Source organism: Copadichromis virginalis, linkage group LG9 (assembly GCF_057382275.1).
Source record: "Copadichromis virginalis isolate Kocher_CV1m ecotype Utaka linkage group LG9, C_Virginalis_male_GT1.1, whole genome shotgun sequence".
In the NCBI taxonomy this organism is placed as follows: domain Eukaryota; kingdom Metazoa; phylum Chordata; class Actinopteri; order Cichliformes; family Cichlidae; genus Copadichromis; species Copadichromis virginalis.
The window spans coordinates 31511993-31533600 of NC_140626.1; the positions used below are offsets into that span (position 1 = coordinate 31511993).

General features: G+C 43.6%; 1 protein-coding gene across 2 annotated transcripts in view; it reads left to right on the forward strand.

Annotated features, from left to right (window-relative positions):
- Window positions 1-21608, forward strand: part of rps6ka3b (ribosomal protein S6 kinase A3b) — a 64591-nt gene that overhangs the window by 24028 nt on the left and 18955 nt on the right. Inside the window, exon 1 of one of the 2 annotated variants that reach the window (XM_085468941.1) lies at window positions 4895-5085. The exons of the other annotated variant lie outside the window; for it this stretch is intronic. Coding sequence (XP_085325067.1) covers window positions 5044-5085 — 42 coding nt within the window. The 5' untranslated portion in view covers window positions 4895-5043. Of the gene's footprint in view, window positions 1-4894; window positions 5086-21608 lie in introns of those variants that run through there. 2 annotated transcript variants of the gene reach the window in all.

Sequence of the window (21608 nt, forward strand, 5' to 3'; positions counted from 1 at the left end):
CTTATTTTCAAAAGTAATTAATTACTTAGTTACTTAGTTACTTAGTTACTTTTTAAAAACACGATTTACAACCTGAAGAGGTGATAAAGTGATAGATCTTTCAGCCCAATTCTACTTTTTCTACATAATCCATCATACAAAATGTAATCAAATGGAAAAGTCTCTTTTTTTAACTTGTTTTATCAGTTTTAATCTTTTAACTTTATGCATCAAGCAAAACATTTAATTGCAACATTCTCTGACTTGAATAAATTAGTTTAACATTTAAACCTATTTTCTACACATTCCAGCACATAAAATAAAATATTTTTTGTGTTTTCACTCACTCTTTCAAACAGATGCAAGTAAAACACAGCAGAAAATAAATAAAGTCAAAGACTCAGCGGTCCTTTTGCTCTATTTTCACCTGTAAAGCAGGAGCAGGGTAGGCGGAGGGTTACCCTGGTGCAGGTGTGCTGCGGTCAGTTGAAGAATCCGCGCGAGTGTCTTTGTGAGTTTCCCATCACGTCGTAGCTACTCGGTGCTTGCTCGGAAGTTTAGGGGTTTTTTTCGCTGTAAAAAGAAGTTTTCTTCCCACGCACGATGGACGCTAATGTTTTTGTCACTTTTTATGGAATCAAACTCAAAGTAAGGTCAGTACTTCCACACTTTAAACGCTGCACGCTCATACTCTCTCCCGCACTCGATATATTATCCATTGTTGATCTGCACACAGCTGCTGTCACCAACGTCGCACTTGCTTACTTCATGAGACATTCTCGCAAAAAAATCACGGTTTTAGTAACGCAGTAACGCAGCGTTCCTACGGGAAAGTAACGGTAATCTAATTACTGATTTTGCAATAGTAATCCCTTACTTTACTCGTTACTTGAAAAAAGTAATCAGATTACAGTAACGCGTTACAAGTAACGCGTTACTGCCCATCTCTGAGTTTGAAGCCTTAAAAGTCATTAAGAATCTGCCTGAGCTGCAGACGAGGGTGTTTGAGCACGTCTGAGTCGTCTTTTCAACTTCAGCTCAGTGGGCGAGGATGAGATGAACATCTGGAGGAAGTGCTGGTTTTCTGGTTGGCATGAATCACATCAAAAGCAAGAAATCAGGTAGGCTTCTAGTAAACTGCCTGCTCATAGTCATAGTTTTATAGAAGAGATTTGCATAAATTAATGTCAAAACACACGTTATTTTTAGGTCACCTTCCCTGTTACTGTCCAGAAATGAGGCAACATTGGTTACGCAGGTAACCGACATGACGAGCTGTGGACTGTGAAGCGTCATTGTAACCACTGACAGGAAGTCTGATGGTCTTTCTGAGCGGCGGTTTTACATGTAAAAATGGTTAAAATAAGCGTGTACAGCTGCTGTGAAAGAGGTTCATTATGAAATCAAGAAGGCTTCTGTGGCGTCGTTCGTGTCACTACTTCATCATCAGAGACACTTAGAAATAAATCAGCTCGGTCGTCATGGTAACCAAAAAGGACAGCTTCCAAACAACACAATGGCAGACGTTCATCTGCCATCTTTTGTGTACAGTCTCTGCATTGTTACGTGCAGGTTAATGCGGTCTGAAGTTGCCGCTGAATGCTCAGGTGCTGCAGCTAACGAATCCCGACATAACATGTGGAGCTTTATTTCCTCTTTCCGACCCGTTTCTCCTGACGGATCGCCGGAGGAGGAGTGAATTATTCATTATTCCCTGAGAACGAGGTCTTTACCACAAGTGTAAAAAATGTGATGAATCTCCTTATTAGAGAAGTCATGTTTCAGATTCTATAAATCATCCTCAGTGGTGTGTGTGTGTGTGTGTGTGTGTGCGTGTGTGTGTGTGTGTGTGTGTTGACTGTGTACGAAGCGCTCATGGCAGATGGTGTTTAATCTTCTCTGGCCATCTGGACTGACTTTCTCTGGCGTCTTTTAAACGCCCACACACACACACACACACACACACACACACACACACACACACACACACACACACACACAAACACAAGGCATTTTACTGAGGGCGCTCAGGTGTTTGTGTGTCCATGTGTTGTGTGTATGAGACAACATTCTTTGGAAACAGCTCATCCAATTACAATTTAGACGGTCACAACCTTCAGACCTGCAACAAAAACAACAGACACTGTGTTTTTGAGTGTGTATGTGTGTGTCTCTGTGTCTGTGTGTGTGTGTGTATTGTCTAGACTGGAAAGTTGTCCTCAGATTTGGGGCTGTTTGTTCTTCTCTGAAATCTATTTATGTGTTTGGGTTCAGCACTTAGAGGCTATTTGTTCTCATCTGTGGTCATCACTGTGAGTGTGCATGCATTTGGGAGGGAGGCAGGAAGTGTGTGTGTGTGTGTGTGTGTGTGTGTGTGTGTGTGTGTTGCGGGTCTGAACACCTAAAATGGAAACCTCTGCCCCTCCCACGCTGGCTAAAGTGGATATTGATGGATACAGAAAGCGCGAGAGAGAGAGGAGATATTGATTGATAGGAAGAGTTATAAAGCGAGGGAGGAAACGTGTGTGTGTGTGTGTGTGTGTGTGTTTGTGTGTGTGTGTGTGTGTGTGTGTGTGTTTGTGTGTGTGTGTGTGTGTGTGTGTGTGTGTGTGTGTGTGTGTGTATTAAAGTGAAGAGGTGGATAATAAGGAAGAAGAGGGGAAGCTTTTTCTCTCTGTTTAGTTTCTGTCGGGATCACTCTGTGAATTCCTTTGTGGTAATAGGCAGGGTCACTCGTGTGTGTGTGTGTGTGTGTGTGTGTCTGTGTGTGTGTGTATGTGTGTTTTGTGAACGAGGCATTGTGGGTCTAGCCATTGTGAGGTCACAGGGTGGTGATGTAATCTGTGCAACGCGGCGCCGCTTTTCCTGAGCGCAGTGGTTACTCGCTCTCTCCAGGAACAGATTTATCACACTCAAACAAACCACACACACACACACACACGCGCACACACACACAAAACCTGGCCTTGTGACCTTTGACCTTCACTCTCTGTCAACCTAGCAGTGTATCAATGACTCTACATGCTTTGACCTTGCTATTTATTTTATAAGTGAGGAAAACAGCCTGTAGGGTCGATCATTACCTGTTAAACTATCAGTTATTGTTTTGATTCATTTGTTAGTCTCTCAGGAAAAAATGTTCGTCCTGACTTAAAAACATGCAAAGTGATGTTTTTATTCCTGGACTATTACAGAAGCTTAGCACGAGCTGCAGTTCAAAGTAATCCTCCTTTGTGGTGCTGTTTTAGCTCCTCCCCCCTGAACACTGCCACACCTGTGTCTGATTGCTGGTTGTTTTTATGGACGGGTTCTTCAAAGTAGCAAATTAAACACATTAGAAACGTGTAAGTTTAATTTCACAGTTATTGTGAAGCAGAATCCGCCCCGAGCATCGTTTCCTTCAGGAAACAGTTTTCGTTTTGCTTGATTGTTTTTCATTTTCTTCCTTTAGAAATTCAGTGGACACAAAAATAGGACAGCAGATTGCCGCGATGACGGGCCGATAAGTCTGCGTGCTGATTGCTTTCTTTAATTTAAAATCAGCTTCCTGTTGTTGTTGTTGTTGTCGGTGATGAGTGGCGACGCAGCACACGCAGTGATGAAAGGGCCTGCAGCCAGTTATTGTTCAGTCTGCAGGTTCCTGATTAGACGCTTTATCTGTGAGAGGTAATTTCACCCAGAAAACCTCAGGTTATAACGTCGTACAACGAGCAGTGTTGGGATTCTCACTCGTGGAAACAGCTCATAATGTTGTATATTTATTATATTTCACTCGTGCTTTGGATGTAAAACAAAGCTAATATTAGTGACAATGTTTAAGCAAAATATCGACTAAAATAAGTAAAAAACAAATATTTTTTAAGACAAAAGCTAAAAAACCTCCCATCCGTGATCATTTAACCACGTAAAAAAGGTCTCTGTGGCTCATGCGGAAATATCTGAGGGGGATTTGGATGATGAGCGAGGAAGAGGAGGTTGTTTTTATTCATTTATTGTTTTATTAATATTACTGAGGAGGAGAGGAGGAGGTGGACGAGAGGAAGATGCTCTCAGATGTCTGACTGACCCTAGCTGGAATTTGACACAGAGACTCAAAGCTACCCGCCTCCTCCTCTTCCTCCCCCTCTGAGCCTTCATCATCATCATCCTCTTCCTGTGGAATTTCATGTCACACACTTCCTGCTCTCAGAATCACAAATGCCGTCTGCTTTTCTTTCCTTTCCTTGTTATGTTTTATTTTAAACAAACTCCTCTTCTGCTTGTCCTTTCTCTCTTATTTCCTTTCCTCGTGTCCTCTCTTCTGTCATGTCCTTTCCTTGCTTCCTTTTCTTACTGCTCCTTTCCAGTCAGTTTTTCTTGTTTCATCATCTCTTTATCGTTCCTTTGTCCTCTTCACCTTTATAGGTACTTTCCTTTTTTATCTCCTCGTTAATTTCACCTCATCATTTCTCATTTCCTCTCCTCTTTCCTTTTTAATTTCTCTCCTGTCTCGTCTTTTATTTCATTTTTTCTTTGTCTTTTCTTAATCTCTTCTATTTCCTTTTCTTATATCCTTGGCTCTGGTCTGTTTCCTTTCCTCACTTCCTCTTTTATTCCTGTTCTTGTCCTCCTGGCCTCTCCTGTCATTTGCCCTCCTTTCCTCTGTTTCCTTCCCTCCTTTCCTTTCTAATATTTTGGACTCTGCAGAGGTTTCCAGCTTCATCATTTTAGATGTATTCAGACGATGCGTTCAGTGACCTGTGGGAAATCACACTGTAATACAAACAGTATTTATCACATGACGCTGCAGACAGACGCAGACTCTGAGGGCGCTGATGTAAAGTTTGTTGGGGCGGGGTGCTCCAAGGACAGATGTGTGCCTTCCTGTGCAGATGTTACCAGGGAAACAATGACAGGACATGCTTTAATCACCAGGACGAACAGCTGGAGGGCCTTCCTCTGTCTGTGTGTGTGTGTGAGAGAGAGAGAGGGAGTGTGTGTGTGTGTCCATCAGTGCTGTGTGCTGTAACAAGTTTGTCCAGTTAGTGAGTTTGAGCGGCAGCGTGGTGACAGGAGACAAGCGGGATGAAGACACTTTTATTTAACGTTAGAAGCAGGCAGTACCAGGTACACACACACACACACATACACCATGCAGACACACAGACTGTTGGTACAGATTGTCGTTAGCTGGCTGTCTGCGTTTGTTACATTTCTCGTGATTCACCGTGTCTTTGGTGTCCTTGTAGTCTCGGTGTGTTTGCATTGCTTTTGAAGTCTCTGTGTGTGTGTGTGTGTGTGTGTGTGTGTGTGTGTGTCAGGTTTAGTGCGGGGTTGTGAGCAAACGTGCAGCTTTGCTTTGACAGCAGAAAAGCATATTCTCGCTGTAACGAAGCGTCAGCTATTTCTGCCGTTTCCTTTCATGACTCATCTTAACTCTGCATATTTTGACTTAAAGTTCGAGTAAAGTTATTCAGACATGAGCGATGTGCTCTCGGCAGATGTGGCTCAGGAGGTGGAGATCCGCCGTTTGATCCCGGCTCCTCGAGGCTGCAGCTTAAAGCGCATAAAATAAAAGTGAACGGGTGAATGCAAACCCCAGCGGGTCAGTAACACAATGCTAAGCTTTTGTGATGCTCTTTAGGTTTTCCTCTGTTGGCTGAATATGTCAGCCTCAGAGCCTGAACAATGCTGGACTGTGCGGCCGGCCGCACCAACAATGAGCGATTTAGTGGTGTGTAATTAGCGACCAGACGTGGATGGATGTGAGCCGAACAGCTGAAACTGAGTCGTAACACTTGCCGGCTGCTTTGATTGATTATTGATGAGTATTTATCTCTGACTGCAGGATTTATGTGAGCGATGAGGCTCTCACATGGAAGGAAAAAGTAATTCACCAGTGTTTGCTGTACTGCAGTGTGTGTGTGTGTGTGTGTGTGTTTGTTGGCATCAGATGAAGCGCTTTGATTTCCTCTAATGAGAGGGGAGAGCGACTGAATGAAAGGAGGACGGACGAGTGCACAGACAGTGGGTCTGCTGTCCAACAGATCACAGCGAGGTGTGTGTGTGTCGTATGGACATATCACCATGGTAACATGGTTGGCATGGCGACAAAGTTTTCTGTCTGCGAGCTGTCCCCCTTCCTTTGTCCACATCTCTCTCTCTGCGTCCATCCCACTGTCACTCAGTGTCTCTCGCCCCGTGTTGACGAGCTTCGTTAATTAGGGTTTCGTCTGATTGATTTTTGTTTAGCGAGCGGTCAGAATTTATAGGCAAATGGATCAATATGTGTCAGATAGTCAGTCATACCACAGTTGAAAACTTTTCTTTCTTCTAAATTTTTACATTTTTTGTTTGTTTTTTGTTTTTTAAGTTTAGTTTTAGTGTTTCATCCCCGTGTTTTTAAGAGGAGATGACAGAAGGAAAAAACACGGAAAACTTGTGACAATGACTGAAGACGACGTGCGCTGGCAGCGTAGGAAACAGCGATGTATTTACAAAAACATAATTAAGTTAAAAGAGTGCGCATTTATCGGCTGTTTGCGCGGCTGACGGCGTGCGTGGAGGACAGGAGGAAGTCGCAGGGCCTGTCGGAGACAGGAGGCTGCAGGAAGGTCAGAGCTTTTACACGAGCTCCGCTTATCCAGATAATCACCCTCCAATCAGCTCCTGCAGGACAAAGCTTACCACAGCCAAAACAAAACAGAGACACCCAGTGCCTGACCGGCCGGACTTTTTTAAATGTAACTCATTATAACGCCAGAAGCCATTAAACGCTATCAACAGTGGAAAGATGTTTGTCCATTTGAGTCTTGTATGTGTGTGACGACCTGTTTTCTGTGACTTCAGGCACCTGTACCGGCACATTGTGACCACTGAGTCTTTGATGAGTAATGTCTAGAAAGGCTGTGGTGCACGTGTGAAAACAGCACCTCGGGACGCGTGGTGGACTTTTCTCTTTCATTACCTTTCACTTTACAAAGGATATTGTGACTGATGAGCCCGTGAGGAGAGTTGCTGTGCTCTACATCATCTCAGCCTCCAGAATCACGTCCTCCCAGCCGCCTCTCTCTCCGCGTGCTTCTCGGTAGATCAGTTACCAACAGAATGAAAATCTGAGCCCGAGCGCGTCTGATGTGCGGAGCCGTGATTGAGGATCTTGTCTTGCCAGCTCTTGAATTAATGATGATGTCCTCCCTCAGCTCCTCCTCATCTATTCTTAATGCTCTCGCTCTACTATAGAGTTCGGCCTCTGCTGCAGATCATATCCGCCTCTCTCCTCCATCTTTTACCCTCCCTCTCTCATTTCTTACTCCTGTCTTTTTCTTTTTTCTTTTTTTTGATTGCCGTCTCGCAGATTAAGCATTTATGTTTCTTTTTTTTCTCTTGTTGCTTTCTGCTTTCAGATTTGTCCCTTTTCACCCACACTACCACCATAAAATAAGATAAATTCTTGGTGAAATGAAAAGTACATTGGATACAGTGGAATACAGTATTTCTTTCTTTAGCAAAGGCAAAAATTCAAGAGAATTTAAGTTTATAAGCTCTAATCGCTCATTTCTAAATGTTAAATTCCGAGTTATTTATGGAGATTACACTAAAATAACAGTATTATACTGTAAAGCTCATATTGTGTACAGCACACCATCGTCATAGGGTTACAAGTTTACAGTAAGGGTTGAATTCTGAGCTCTTCTGAATTCTTCACGTTCACAAAAGCAGTTTGAGGTGATTTCAGCTTTGTAACGTGCTCAGGTGGGCTGTGGTGTTTAAACATTACTGCCAAGAAAATATCCCGACGCATTACACCAGCAGCAGCAGCAGCCTGAACCACCGATACCTCAGTTTCCTGTTCTTAGGTGACAGGAGTGGCCTGATGTGGTCTTCTGCTGCTGTAGCTCATCTTTTTCAAAGTTGGATGTGTGCTCTGTTCAGAGACGCTCTTCTGCACGCTTTGGTTGTAATGGGTGGATATTTCAGTTACTGTCAGACCTTCCTGTCAGCTCGAAGCAGCTCGCCCAATCTCCTCTGACCTCTGACACGCTCGGTTTGAACTTTATTGTTCCAGTGATCAGTGCTCATAATGAGGTCAGTGTGTGTGTGTGCTTCAGATGGGTTTTCCCCTTGTGGCTCCTCAGTGGGAGTGTCTGTCCTTATATGGTAAGGACAGTCAAAGCTTCTTTTTTCTAGGGACAGCCAATCAGAAGAAAGGTTTACTTCAGACACGAACAGGTTGGATAGGATGGACTGAAGTTCTGCAAAGTATAAGATAAACAAGGATTATTTTGAGCTCTAATTCATGCAAAGCTACTCTAATGCAATAGAATAACAGGCCCCCTTTAAACAGAAAAACATTGATGGTCCAAGTCATTACATGACAGCAGATCATCTGCAGTTGGTCACTCCCAACAGGTTAGAGTCATTTTAATGTTTTGGTCCTTGAACTCTGTTAATAAACTGGCTTCATGATTAAACGCACAGATTCAAACTTTAATAGAAAGCGTCGTCCTGCTGTCCCTCTGAGTCCCACACCGTGGCGTCCTGCTGTCCCTCTGAGTCCCACACCGTGGCGTCCTGCTGTCCCTCTGAGTCCCACACCGTGGCATCCTGCTCTGGGTTTTCTGTTTCTGTAGGTGGAGCTCTTTTCTTTCAGATCTCCTGCGGGTGGCTGTCGCTGTCCTCGTGCAGCCGTCCCCAAACTTACTGCAAAGCTCATAAAGTCTCATATTCATCTCTCGCGCAGGCAGAGCTTTAAAAGGCAGCGTTTGATTGCATTAAACGTTTCTGCTTTTCTGCTGAACCCGCGCTTTGATCTCTTTGACAGGTGCCTCTCAGATCTGAGCCTCTGTGTGTCCGTGTGTGTCACTCGATGCAAGGCCGACGGAAATGCACTTGATGCCTCTAACCTGACAAATCCCAAATGTGTGTGTGCGCGGTGGACATCCGGCCTGTTAATTTGATTGCGTAACGGGCTTAGAGGGCACAGATTGTCTGGAATGGAATCCCGCTCGCTCAATCCATGATAGCTGCTGCCATGGAGAGAGGCTTTACACACACACACACACACACACACACACACACACACACACACACACACACACACACACACACGTCTACTTTGACATTTGAGGCGTTTAGCTGATGCTTTTACCCACTGCTACTCACGCTGAGAGCAACAGTGGAAAAAGCTTTAGTTCAACAGGAATTTAAAGCAGCTTCACACACACACACACACACACACACACACACACACACACACACACACACACACACACACACACACACACACAAGGAATACATAACAACAGCCTGGTTGGCATTATTACTTGAGTCCCACTTGCATCTATTTTTATTAGCGCAGTTAATAAGGGATATGCATGTGACGCTGGAAATGTTTCCTCTCATTTCCTCTTGCTGTCTGACACTCGCTATCCGCCGTTAAAGTAAACTCAGACACAGCCAAGATTTCCAGCTCCTTTTCCAGGCCAAACTCTGCAGTGCATGTAAATAAAAAGTTGACAAAAGGCGCCTAAAATAATCCGCGTGCTTGTGAAACTGAGAAACGGGGACCTACTAATAGAAGTTAAGGTAAAACATTGTTGACATATATGAAGTTTTTCCCATTAAATCAGCTAAAGCTGGGAAATGTTTCCCCGACCCCATCAGAATGGTTCATTTCCTCTGCAGTAGCTTTGATTTATCGGATCCACAGAGGATGCCATCGCCCACGTCCTACACACCACTCTCAGCCACGTGGACAAGAAACAGGGTAACTATGTGAGAATGCTGTTTGTTGATTACAGTTCAGCGTTTAACACAATAGTGCCCTGCAGACTGTTCACAAAGCTCAGGGATCTGGGACTTAACAGCCGTCTGTGTGCATGGGTGTTGGACTTCCTCACTGGCAGAACTCAGGTGGTGAGGGTGGGCAGGTGCTTCTCCAACAGCATCACCATCAACACAGGAGCACCTCAGGGGTGTGTCCTCTCGCCACTGCTCTACTCCCTCTACACTTCAGACTGTGTGGTCACCCACGGCTCCAACACCATTGTGAAGTTTGCTGACGACACAGTGGTGTTGGGTGCCATCTCCAACAACGATGAGGCGGCCTACATGGATGAAGTGAAGAATCTGGCATCGTGGTGCCAGGACAACCACCTCCAGCTGAACGTCAGCAAGACCAAGGAGCTGGTGGTGGACTTCAGAAGGGGTCAGCACAGAGACTACAAGCCCATTATCATCAATGGAGCTCCAGTGGAGAGGGTGCAGTCCTTCAAGTATCTTGGTGTCCACATCTCCTCAGACCTGACATGGTCTGCCCACATTCAGGTCCAGACCAAAAAGGCTAGGCAGCGCCTGTATCACCTACGACAACTGAGGAAGTTCAGGGTCTCTCCAAAGATCCTCAGGATTTTCTATACAGGCGCTGTGTGAAGGACCAAAAAGCTCTCCAGAGAGTGATCCGTACAGCAGAACGCTGCTGCAGGATTGCTCTCCCCCCGCTTCAGGACACCTACACCAGGAGATGCCGGACTAGAGCAGCGCAGATACTGAAGGACCCGTCCCATCCTGGCAACAAACTGTTCCAACTTCTGCAATCTGGTAGAAGGTTCCGCATCATCCGGGCAAGGACAGAGAGACTCAAGAGGAGCTTCTATCCCCAAGCCATCCGTGCCCTAAACACACACACCCGCCCTCTCACATCATCTATAATTGACTGAGACAGGACTCTTCCAGACACTAAACCAAGGCACAATGTACATTTCAATTCCTTTAATTTTAAATATGTTTATATTGTCTATCCTGTAAAATAGTCAGATGTCTATTCATATTAATGTACAGAATTCACCTGCTTGCTGCTACTACTGCACATTCACCCAGTGTATATACTATATGTGTATATATATATATATATATGTATATATATGATGTTCTTCCTCTACCCCCCCCCCCCCAATTTTTGCACATGTCGAGGAGCGTGTCAGGCTACATTTCACTGTGTGTTATACTTGTATAACTATGCATGTGACAAATAAAGAACCTTGAACCTTGAACCTTGAAGCAGTGCAACCTTCATACTATTATGAATGAAGTTTCAGGCCCTTGAACTGCACAGGCTGATCAAAAATGTGCAATTTTTATCTTTTCATAACTTGTTAAGTAAGTAAATAAGCAGGTGAAATTTTCAGAGCTGAGAAACTGCAACCAAAGCTGCTCAAAGTGGCGCCGTCGAAAGCAAAAATCTGTTTTTGTTCAGCACAATTTCTTTAAATGTCATCAGCTTTGAGTATCGGTGTCGTGGGAAAACTGAACCAGTTTCACGTCTGTGACAAAAATGTGTCTGGCTGATCGTTCGTGTGATCAGTCATGTGAAATTGTCCAAAAGCCTCATTCAGTTATTTCTTAAACAAACAGAGCCGAAACTTTCAAATGTGCATTGCATCCCCGCTTTCCTTCCTTCCCGCCGCTTGGGTCTGATCATCGGGGAGTTTTGTGTTTGTGAGTCATTATTTTGACACAGGCTACAATTGTTAGACGAGCTTATGTATATATTTAGCCTACCACTGGTGAAAACTTTTATTTTTTGTGATTAAAAATGGCTTAAAAGACTTCTGACATGATGCTATTCACCTTCAGAAGTTCAGGCTCAATCATTCACCCCTCTCTCCCCAGCCTGTGATTTTTTAACGCGATTTATTTAGTTTCTGATCTTTCTGAACATTTTTCCCAAGTTTAAAGCTCAAATCAGTGCGTTGGATACATCACAACAACTTATAGCCTGAAGCGGGTGGAGACCAGGGGAAAAGTGCACATGTAGACATTGTTATTGCCTCTCTGATCATTTCAGCATCACCTGCAGTTTAAAGGAGTGCTCATCATTTGCTCCACCACTATTTTAAAGCTTTTGTAACACAGATTTACAATATAAAAGACAAATCTACTATAGTGAAGCACTAAAGAGATTGCACCGGTTTTTGTTTAGTCATCCTTGGACAGAAGTATCTGACTATTTAGCTCCATCTGCTCATGTCTGCTGTTGGTGCTGGGCACATAGTGTTTGGTTGGTGTATCCGAACTTCCTGCTGCTGCTACACGTTTATTAGTTCATGCATCCTGTTGACAGAGTGTTAGTATTGATGCAGGTACTCTTTAGCTTTCAGCCCAGTCTGCTTTGAGTTTTGCCTCACTGGTTTCTGTCTGTGCGGAAACGAGCGCACGGGCCTGAGAGGTGACAACAGGTGGAGGTAATCGAAGAAATGTCACCCGTCCTTTCAGGGGGTGACGCTCGCATTGTGCACATTGTGTCTGCGCGAGTGGGGGCGGGGTGTTTGCGACAGGTGGAGGATGTTTGGTGGGAAGCGTCCACATTGTGTCTGTGCTGGAGCTGAACCGGGTTGGCTGTGGGTTTTGTGGATGTTTGATTTGCGTCACTGTCGCCTCTGCGTCAGCTCCTGACTTTATGCATGCACGTCTGTGTCACAGTGTGGTTGTTGCATGAGCAAGAGGCGGACCACACGACTAAATACAAGATATTTTTAAAATATGTTTGAGCAGTAATATTTGTGACACACAGAACTTTAGAAAACTCCTAAAATGTGAATACTTTCTATATTTTTCACACGTCCCCCTCCTTTCAAAGCAGGGGTGACTGTGGCTCAGGAGCCCGAGTGAGTCGACTCTGAAGGTCGGGGTCTCAGTTCTTCTAGTCTAGGGCAAGATACCCCGAGTTGACCTCAGTGCGTCCATCAGCTTGTGTGTGACTGTTGCATAGAAAAGGACGTGCTTGTATCGGTGTGCTGTCTGCATCAGCTGTTCCACTTTAGGTTTGTCTGCGCCGCTTCTACTTCTCGATCCTGTAAGTCGCATTCTGACCACCGACGAGCACTTTGTGCATTTGCACCTGATTTTATCTGGATTATTATAATTCTGACTTGAATCGCCATGAAGCCTGCATCATTGCGTCTTGTTGTTTACCTTCAGCACTGGTGTGCCGATTGAATCTGTGCACAAATGAACAGAGTTGTGAAAATGAGGAAAATGTGCATATTGGCGCTGGCTGAATACGAGCTATTGTATCAGCACAATAAAGACACTAGATACTGTAGGTTTACAGCCTAATACAGTCATACACAGATCGCAACTGGAATGAAATCAGTCTCTACTGATATGAACTGGGTAATGTGTTAGGAATGAAAGGACGCCACATTGTTTGATGGAAATGAAAGCGATCAGCCTACAGAGGGCTGAATTCAAAGTGAAAACATTTAGGTTTGTCCACTTTGCTGTAATTTCATCCTCCTGGAGCGTTATTGTGCACCAGGAGGAACCCAGGACCCACTGCACCAGACCAGTGGGACAGAGGATCCAAGGAGGCTCCAAAGTGCCGATGCCTGGCCTGTAGAAGTCTGTGCGGCCCTCTGTGGATGTGCCTCACCGTATCATTACTCACCCATCTTCAGACCACTCATGGTGAACAATGTTACAGGCAGCATAACGATCTCCATTCGTTCTCCAGACCCTTTCACGTGTGTCACATGTGCTCAGGTCCAATGGTGCCATGGAGTGAACACAAGGCCCATTAGACGACGTCAGGCCCACCCCTCACAGCAGTGAGACTGTCCTGGGAGACACACCAAACCTTCAGTGTGGGATGTGTGATGTGCCATCCTGGAAGAGTTGGACTACCTGTGTTACCTCTGCATGCTATCACCTCATGCTACCAGTAGTGACACTGACCCTACCCAAAAAACCAGTCCTACAGAATAAACCAGGTGTTGCTTTTTGGGTTGTTTCACTGTTGTCCTTCTAGTACACGTGAGCATAAATTGCTGAAGTATCCTTTGTCTCATAGAGGTGTCTTTCCACCACATATTCACAGCTGTTAAGGTCTTCATCTCGTCACATTTCTCAGCGCACATCTGGATCAAAGCATTTTTTTGGTAACATGCACTGACGTGTTAAACACCAGGTTATGTTACTCAAACATACTGATTCTTCTCAGTTCTGCCTCCAGGCCTTTATTCCTGCATTTACACAGTTTTGTTTTGTTTTGTTTTTTTAAGGAAAGTGTAGTTAAATTCTGTATACGTATGCTTTTTAGCATTATTTAACATTTAATTATCTAAAAATGTTCCACTTGTAATCATTAGATTGTGATGTTGTGCAGCAAACTACGGCTAACAGAGCTGGAGCAGGAAGATCTGCAGCTGTAGAGGCCTCGAGGCAGATACTTAGTGACAGAAAGGAGCCATAATTAATGACATCTGAACTTTTTTTATGTGTCACAGATAAAGGAGCCATACAGGTATGCTAAACACAAATACAGGCATTAAAAATATTCAGCGTACAAAGCTGCTGACAGGGAATCAGCTCTGCCACGCCTCTCCTTTGGGAAGAAACATACCTAAAAGGCAGTTGCACACTGTTGCACAACTTTTCAAAGAATGATGTTGTTTAACCTGGAAATTGTACAGAAAAGATTCCACAGTGTTGTCAGGCTTAAACGTGCCCCTGATTAGGATTTTGAACTTCAGTTTTTGCTCCTGTCAGTGTCACACTTTGTTCACAAACCCAACCTTATTAAAACAGTCTTTAAAAAGCTGTTAAAAGCACTTCTATTATAGTTTGGCAATAATTAAACTGAATTGTTTCACTTCAATAACATCACCAGTATGCACATTAACAGCTTCGGGCTGTTTCCAGCCTCTCAATGGGCCTTTGGGTGTGTGTCTATTTATTAGAAGTATCTTTGCGGGAAAACCCCTGAACATTATTCCTTTCTGATAGATTTCTTCTTCTTGTGTATTTGCAACAACCTTCCTGGTCTGTGTGAGTCAGCATGAGAAGGAATAAACATGCAGATGAATGAATCTGTGTCTTAAATGAAATATTTACACTCCAGCATGTTCAGCTGACACTTTAAAGATCGCACTCATTGATATTTTTAAGTGAAATCTGCACGTGGGATGTTTCCCTGAACGCCTGAGTGAGAAAATAGATGTGGGAGTTTTCTTCCTTGTGGTATTTAGTCGTGGGTTGGAGAGTTATGTGAGGGAGTGGGGATCTCCAGGACACCTGGTGGAAACACTGGGTGGAAGGTTACAGCTGCGTGTTGGTTGAGGACTGGAGAGAAGTGGGACGGGAGGGGGGATCCCAGTTCCCTTCTGGATTTGGATCTCTCCTCCTCCTCTCCTTTTCCTCCTCTTCCTCCGGGTATCCCCTCACACTGACTCACAGACACACACTAGTTTGTCCGCCTGAGTCCAAAGTTATCGCTGCTGCAGCTCCCGGCTCCTCGGTTCAGTTCAGCTTGTGATGACACAGTGCGCCGCCGCCGCCACCGAGGCCAAGCCGGCATGCGTGAGCGCTCTCGGCGGCCTCATCAGAGCACTGAGGAGTCGGCTAAAGTCGCTCCGACAACTCCTGAGACCGAACCAGAACGGTGTCCGCTGGGAGAAACCTGGAGGGACGGTTTTAGACTGCTGTGGACCGAAGCTGTCCAGTCTGGCTGTGAGTTACTCTGCATGCGAGGCATAAAACAGTCGTCTTACATCCTCCTGGCAATAAAAATGTGCTCATCAGCAGGTGATAAATAAGACAAGGAAGTAAATACTGCAGCTGGAGCTGTAATATTGATCCAATGCATTTGAACATTTGAAGGGGTCCTCACAGCGCTGACAGCTTTGATTTCAGAGGATATTTGGCTCTAAAATTGGTGGAAACTGAGGTTTATTTTGAGTTTTCCTGCTTTTCTGAGCTCAGGTAGCAAAAGGACTGAGTCCCAGCTCGGCGTGGGTGTGCGTGTTTGTGAAATCAGCTGGTGGTGTGGTGATATTTCACAGTTCAGATTTACTGTTCATTCTGAAGAAAATGTTAATTTGATGACCTTAAAATCAAGACTGAAGTGTATTTGTTATACATATACTTATATGTAGGCAAGAATAATTCATTCATTGTGTATCTGTGTGTGTGTGTGTCTGTGTTGGGGGCTGTTAAGGCTTCAGGGGAGTCGGGTTACGTCCTCTCAAAATCTTACGTGTCCTACCATCAGCTTCAAAGGTATTTGTTCCACAACAACATGTCAGAGTGTCGTCGATCTAATGAATACATTTCAGCTTTCCTCTGTTCAACAGTGTCTGCCCCTGCAAAGGTCGACGATGATGCTATTTTTAGACAGTATCTCAATTGAATGTATTTGTGTTTCATGCGTGACTGAACGTTGGTATGGAGTTATGTTTGTGTCCAGGTTATGTAATCAAAAAGAACAACGACTCAGTTTTGAGAGCGAAACTTTAGCTTACTGATGTGTTTCAGTCTTAATGAATTATGAGCAACATCAAAGACTGCACATAAAATGCCGCGGGGTTGTTTTTGTCATGTTTTTTGGACAACAGCGTGGAACAGTTCGTGTTAATTAGGCCTGAAAGCGTAGCGATTCACTCACCACACGAGCACAGACTTCTTCAACAAGCTGGTGCTGCAACTGACTGCGCAGCAGCGTGTATTATATCAAATATTGAAGTAAAAAACATGTTTGGAAGAGTTTAACCCAGCACAGTTCTGAAAGGATGAAATTAGCTGGGTTTGTTTTAGCAGGATGTCTCTACTGTAAAGTTGGACATTTAGGATCTATTTTTGGAGACTGCCTCAAGTGGACAGTAGAGGAACTGCAGTTTTTGGCTTTGGTAAAATCCTCAGTAAGTAAATAAGTGAAGGAGTCAGTGCAGAAGACAGAAAGTATATTTCATATAGAAGAAGAGAAAGCTAGGTTGTAAACTGAAGCATCAAGCATCCCATGAAACTACTTATACACAATATAAAAGAGGCGCCAGGATCAGCAGATTTCCTGGTCCAAAGCTAGTCAAGCATCAAGGTTGTTACCACGTGAAGTAAGATATAATACATAGTAACAAATTCTTAATAATCAAGACAAAAAACTACTCAGTTGTTGTGCTTCCTAAGTGCTTCGCCTTTGCAATAACAACATCTTACAGTTAATCGTGCAATATTTAGGAAGGAAGAGATTTCACAAACGAGCTTGTTGCAACAGTGGCATCCAGTTACAGTTGAATTCAGTGAGTTTGTTAGAACAGCTCATTCAAATGTTCACAAACTCAGACTGCGCTGAGGTGTTTGACTTTATACACGGGCGGCACCGGGACTGAAAACAGCTGAATTCAAAGATTAAGAGGTGTGGCCAAGAGGTCAAGAGCAGACTGACGCACAAACACAGAGTGCTTAATTTCACAGTGAAGGGAAAATTGAGGAGAGTGAACATCTGGCCAAGACATTTTCAGTACTTTTTCTTAGTTTTCCTAAAGCTGCATAAATATAACAATACAACAAAATATTGCAGGCTCTGTTTGCTACAAAAAAACCGTCTCAGTCATGTCTGACCCCGTGATCTGCAGCATCAGCAAGTGTGGCACACTTTAATTCATAATGCACGAGGAAGTTTCCCTGAAGCCAGTCGCACGTACGGCTCGAGTTGATTTCCCGGTTGGAGCAGAGGTTGGAAACATGCGCTCAGTTTATGTTAATCTAATCTGGCGGCTGTAATGTGTCCGCCGGCGAGGTCTGCTGCTGCAGAAGTGTGTAACAGCATCACACCGACTCAATCTGGCCTCTTAATTAGATCAGACGGCAGACAGATGATGTGAGGCTGCTCCGCTGCGTCGTGGCCAGCTGTGCTTCTCAAACCTGTTTACAGGAGCTTCTGTTTGTTTGGTTTGGTACTCAAGCGTGTCAGTAAACGCATCACGGCGGATATTTCTGGACGACTGGATGAGAGAACTTTTAAATCCTGAAATGATTTTTTTAAGATTTTAGAAAACGTTTCTTTAGACCGTGCTGCGGTTGTCAGGTTCAGGTTTGTCACGTGGTGTTTGCTGTAGAGCCCAACGCCCGAAACAAGCACAGAAGGAGGTCAGAGGTCAGGAAGGACACCTGACGTTAACTCAAAAGCTTCCTAATGAATATAAAGAAAGGACAAAGTGGCAAGAGGAGACAACAGACTCTGATTTGTTGACGTTAACGGCAGAGTGTTTTACTTGGTTTGTTGTACTTGTGAGTGTTGACCTTTAATGTAGAAATGCCTAAATGCCAATTAACACATGCATGTAAAATGGTTTTATAAGGTCTCCTGTGGCCGAGAAAACAGCTGAGCTACACCGAGTGGCATTTCGTCAGGGCAGAAAGTCAGGATCTCCTCTCTGCTCCGTCAGTTTTGACATTTGAGTTTTTCTACAAATTGTCTTGACAAATAACAGTTTTCACTTTAATGCAACTTGAAAATGCTGGTAAACAATTTAAAGCAATCTTGATATAGACTCACATATTCTAACACAAAGTGTTACGCTGTAAAAACTCAAAAACCTTTCCTGATTTAACTTCTAGCCACTGGAAATCCCACTCGGCCCCGACGATGTGCTCCAGGGTGGAGGACAGAGAGCCAAACTGTTCCCTCTCGTGTCTGTGCTGATACAAGATGGCCCAGTTTAGCTCGTTTCCTCTAAATCTTCTGCCTTGGATGGCTCAGGATGTTACGGTAGAGCTCCACACTGATGCTCAGGGATGGATTCTTTGTGTTTCTTTAACTTTAAATAGAATTTAAAAGAAAAATTAGCTTAGAAATAAAAAAGGACACAAGTTCATATGGTAGGGAGGGAGGCACTTGTTTGTGTTTTTTACAATAAAAATCCATCCTCTAATCCCTGCTAATGCCTGCACCACAGGAAGTCTGATGGGCAGGGCGCAGCGCCGATGAAGTAAGCAACAGAAAAGCTAAGCTGACAGGCAATAGATGGTGGACTTTGTGACAACTTTGAGTGTTTCCTCCTCTAGATGAACTTTGTAGACTGAAGAGTTTCTTTTAGTCCTCTTGTACGGTGGCCCTGAGAGGTCAAACACTGCAACCTAAGAAATCACCAGTAACAAGGAAAACATTACAGAAGCTCGCAAAACACATGAATCGTGCAATTAAAACACAAATGACATTACATTTTGTTTCTCCCTCACCGTACCAACAAATCCTCTGCTTCTTTTCTAAAAACAATCCTTTGAATAGTTGGGTTTCTGTTGCTTCCACAGCTGTTGGGTCATGTTATTGTCTTCCCTAATCACGTCTGGTGTGTTTTGTGTGCATTTGCTCGTGTTTATTTAGGCTGCAGTGCATTTGACCTCTCGGGGCCACCGTAATCTTGGCTTGACCTAAACACTATGAGTTTGAACTTTTAGGGAAAAGGAAATGCACTTAATTTATTACACTGTAACAGCAAAATGCAGAAGAGTAAATGCATTCATAACCTGGGAAACCAAAAGTGATTATTGAGGATACAATCCAAATATTGCCCAGCTCTATAATCCTGTGAGTGTTAAAAAACAAAACAAAAAACGAGTCTGAAACTGAAACTGAAGTAGGCGAAGTCGTACTTTAGTGTAATACCAATTTGTTCCATAAGAGGTTGCAGCGAGTCACCATAACCTTTATTTAGTGTTAAAGTTTTAAACATTTTTATTTTGAATGAAGGTCTGGAAAAAAGGTAAAGCATTGTCTGGAAGCTGGAAAAACCACAAAAAGACCAGCGACAGGTAAAACACTGCCCCCTGGTGGTGGAAGTTTTAGCTAAATTCTGCAGAGGATAGTTACAAAAACTCTTTAATGCATGTTTTTGTGCCAGTTTAATGTCTGTGGTGGTCAGAAGCCCCACCCACCTGTCGTTCATGCACCTGGATTGTGAAGGGCCAATCAGAAGAAAGTTGGGTTAAACAGGGAGGAGCTTGCTTCAGACGGAGGATGAGTTCATTATCAGATAAATCACGCAAGGCCTCTCTAGTAGAGTCCAAGAATAAGAGTGTGGAGCTGAACATGAGCAGATCAGATCACCGGTAATTAGTTCAGTCATTGATCAGCAGGGTTTCTTCGGTGTTTAGCTGCTCGTGTGTGTGTGTGTGTGTGTGTGTGTGTGTGTGTGTGCACGCGCAGAAATGAACCATAACAGCAGAGGGAAGTTGGAAAAACCATCAGTGTGTTTTTATATATAAGAAGTAAATATAAGATAATGAGGATAATAACAGGTAAAAGAAGCATTTAACATGTGTGGGGGCATGCAGGTGTGCGTATACCTGTGTGTTATTTATATCTGTCTGTGTCTGTGTGCTTGGTGCACAGGTGCAGGGTTTGCAGTTTTAATCCTGTGATTAAGAGGTGCTACATGAGCATCCTGTCGCTGCAGCTCTGATCCTCCATCTGCGTTCTGACTCACACACACACACACACACACACACACACACACACACACACACACACACACACACACACACACACATATTCAAAACGTCAACAATGCGAAACCCGTCAGTTTTTCTCCGTCTATTTTCGTCAGTCAGCAGTGTCCAAATTGTTTTTGTGCGTTTATCAGCTGTTTGCAGCTCTCAGCCTCAGTCTGGATGTTTGGTCTCATTTACATAGAGCGCTGTGAAGTTAGCGCGAAGAGCTGAATAATATTTGACTCTGAACTAGCTGTTAAACTTTTTCTCTTTTTTTCCTGTTTCAGAATAATCACCCTCATATAAGCACGACTGGTCCTTGTATAGTTAAAATATAGTTAATATAGTTATATTTCATAAACCAAAATATATTTTATGTGTGACTAAATAAAAGCCCACTTTAAGGAAAACAGTTAATGAGGCAGCTAATGTAACAACATTTTAGTAAAACTAACAATTTTTGTTGCGTTGATAAAAATATTAAAAAGAAGTTATATATAAATTATTTCAAAGGATATTTTGAAGTTGAAAGTAATGATGCTCACATATGACAGACATGGTTATGATAAAAAAAAGATACTTACTTATACTTTTAGGAAACTGGAAGTTTAATTGTGATTAAACTGGAAATATGGAAGTAAGAAAGAAGACGTGAGCTGAGCTAAAGCCACGGTCAGGCAGGGTTAAGCTTTGAAGCAGTGATAGAAGTAAAGGAAAGTTGGGATGCTGAAAGGTAATGAGTGGATCAGCAGGCAGGTTGGAGTAATTCACATCCTGTTTCTCTCACAGCTGCTTGTTTAGGCTCAAGAAAAAACACAAAAAACACTTTGGCTGGTGATCGTATCCAAATGTGTGTATTTGACCATAAAATGTAACTGTGCTAATCAGCTGTGCTTTTATGCCTCATACCAAGTTTGAGCCATAAAGTTATGCAAATAAAATAATGTCAGTGTAAATAAAGGTGAGTGCACAGTGAACCACAGCTTCCTGTTAAATAAGAGCCTGAAGAAATCATAAAGATGGCAGAGGATGCGAGCGCATCAGCCGCTGCAGCGGTGGTTTCTGTGTGCAGGGAGAGTTTAAATACCAGCGCTGGAAAGCAGCGTGCTGGTCGTCCTCAAAAAGATTCACTGTTTACACAACCACGTGTTGAAAAACAGACGGCGAGAGCCTCTGACTAACGAGGATTAGCCATGAAAAGCGGTGTTTAAGTGACTCACGGGTGACGGCGAGCGTGAAGGTTGCTGCCTGTACGAGCGCTGTCCAGGGAGAAAACTGAAAGATTATGCCTGGCAAAGAGTCGGGCTTTACATGAGGCAGTAACTTGTGTTTTTATGGATCATTTAAGGAGTCACTCCATAGCTTTATGTGCTGCTGTCCAG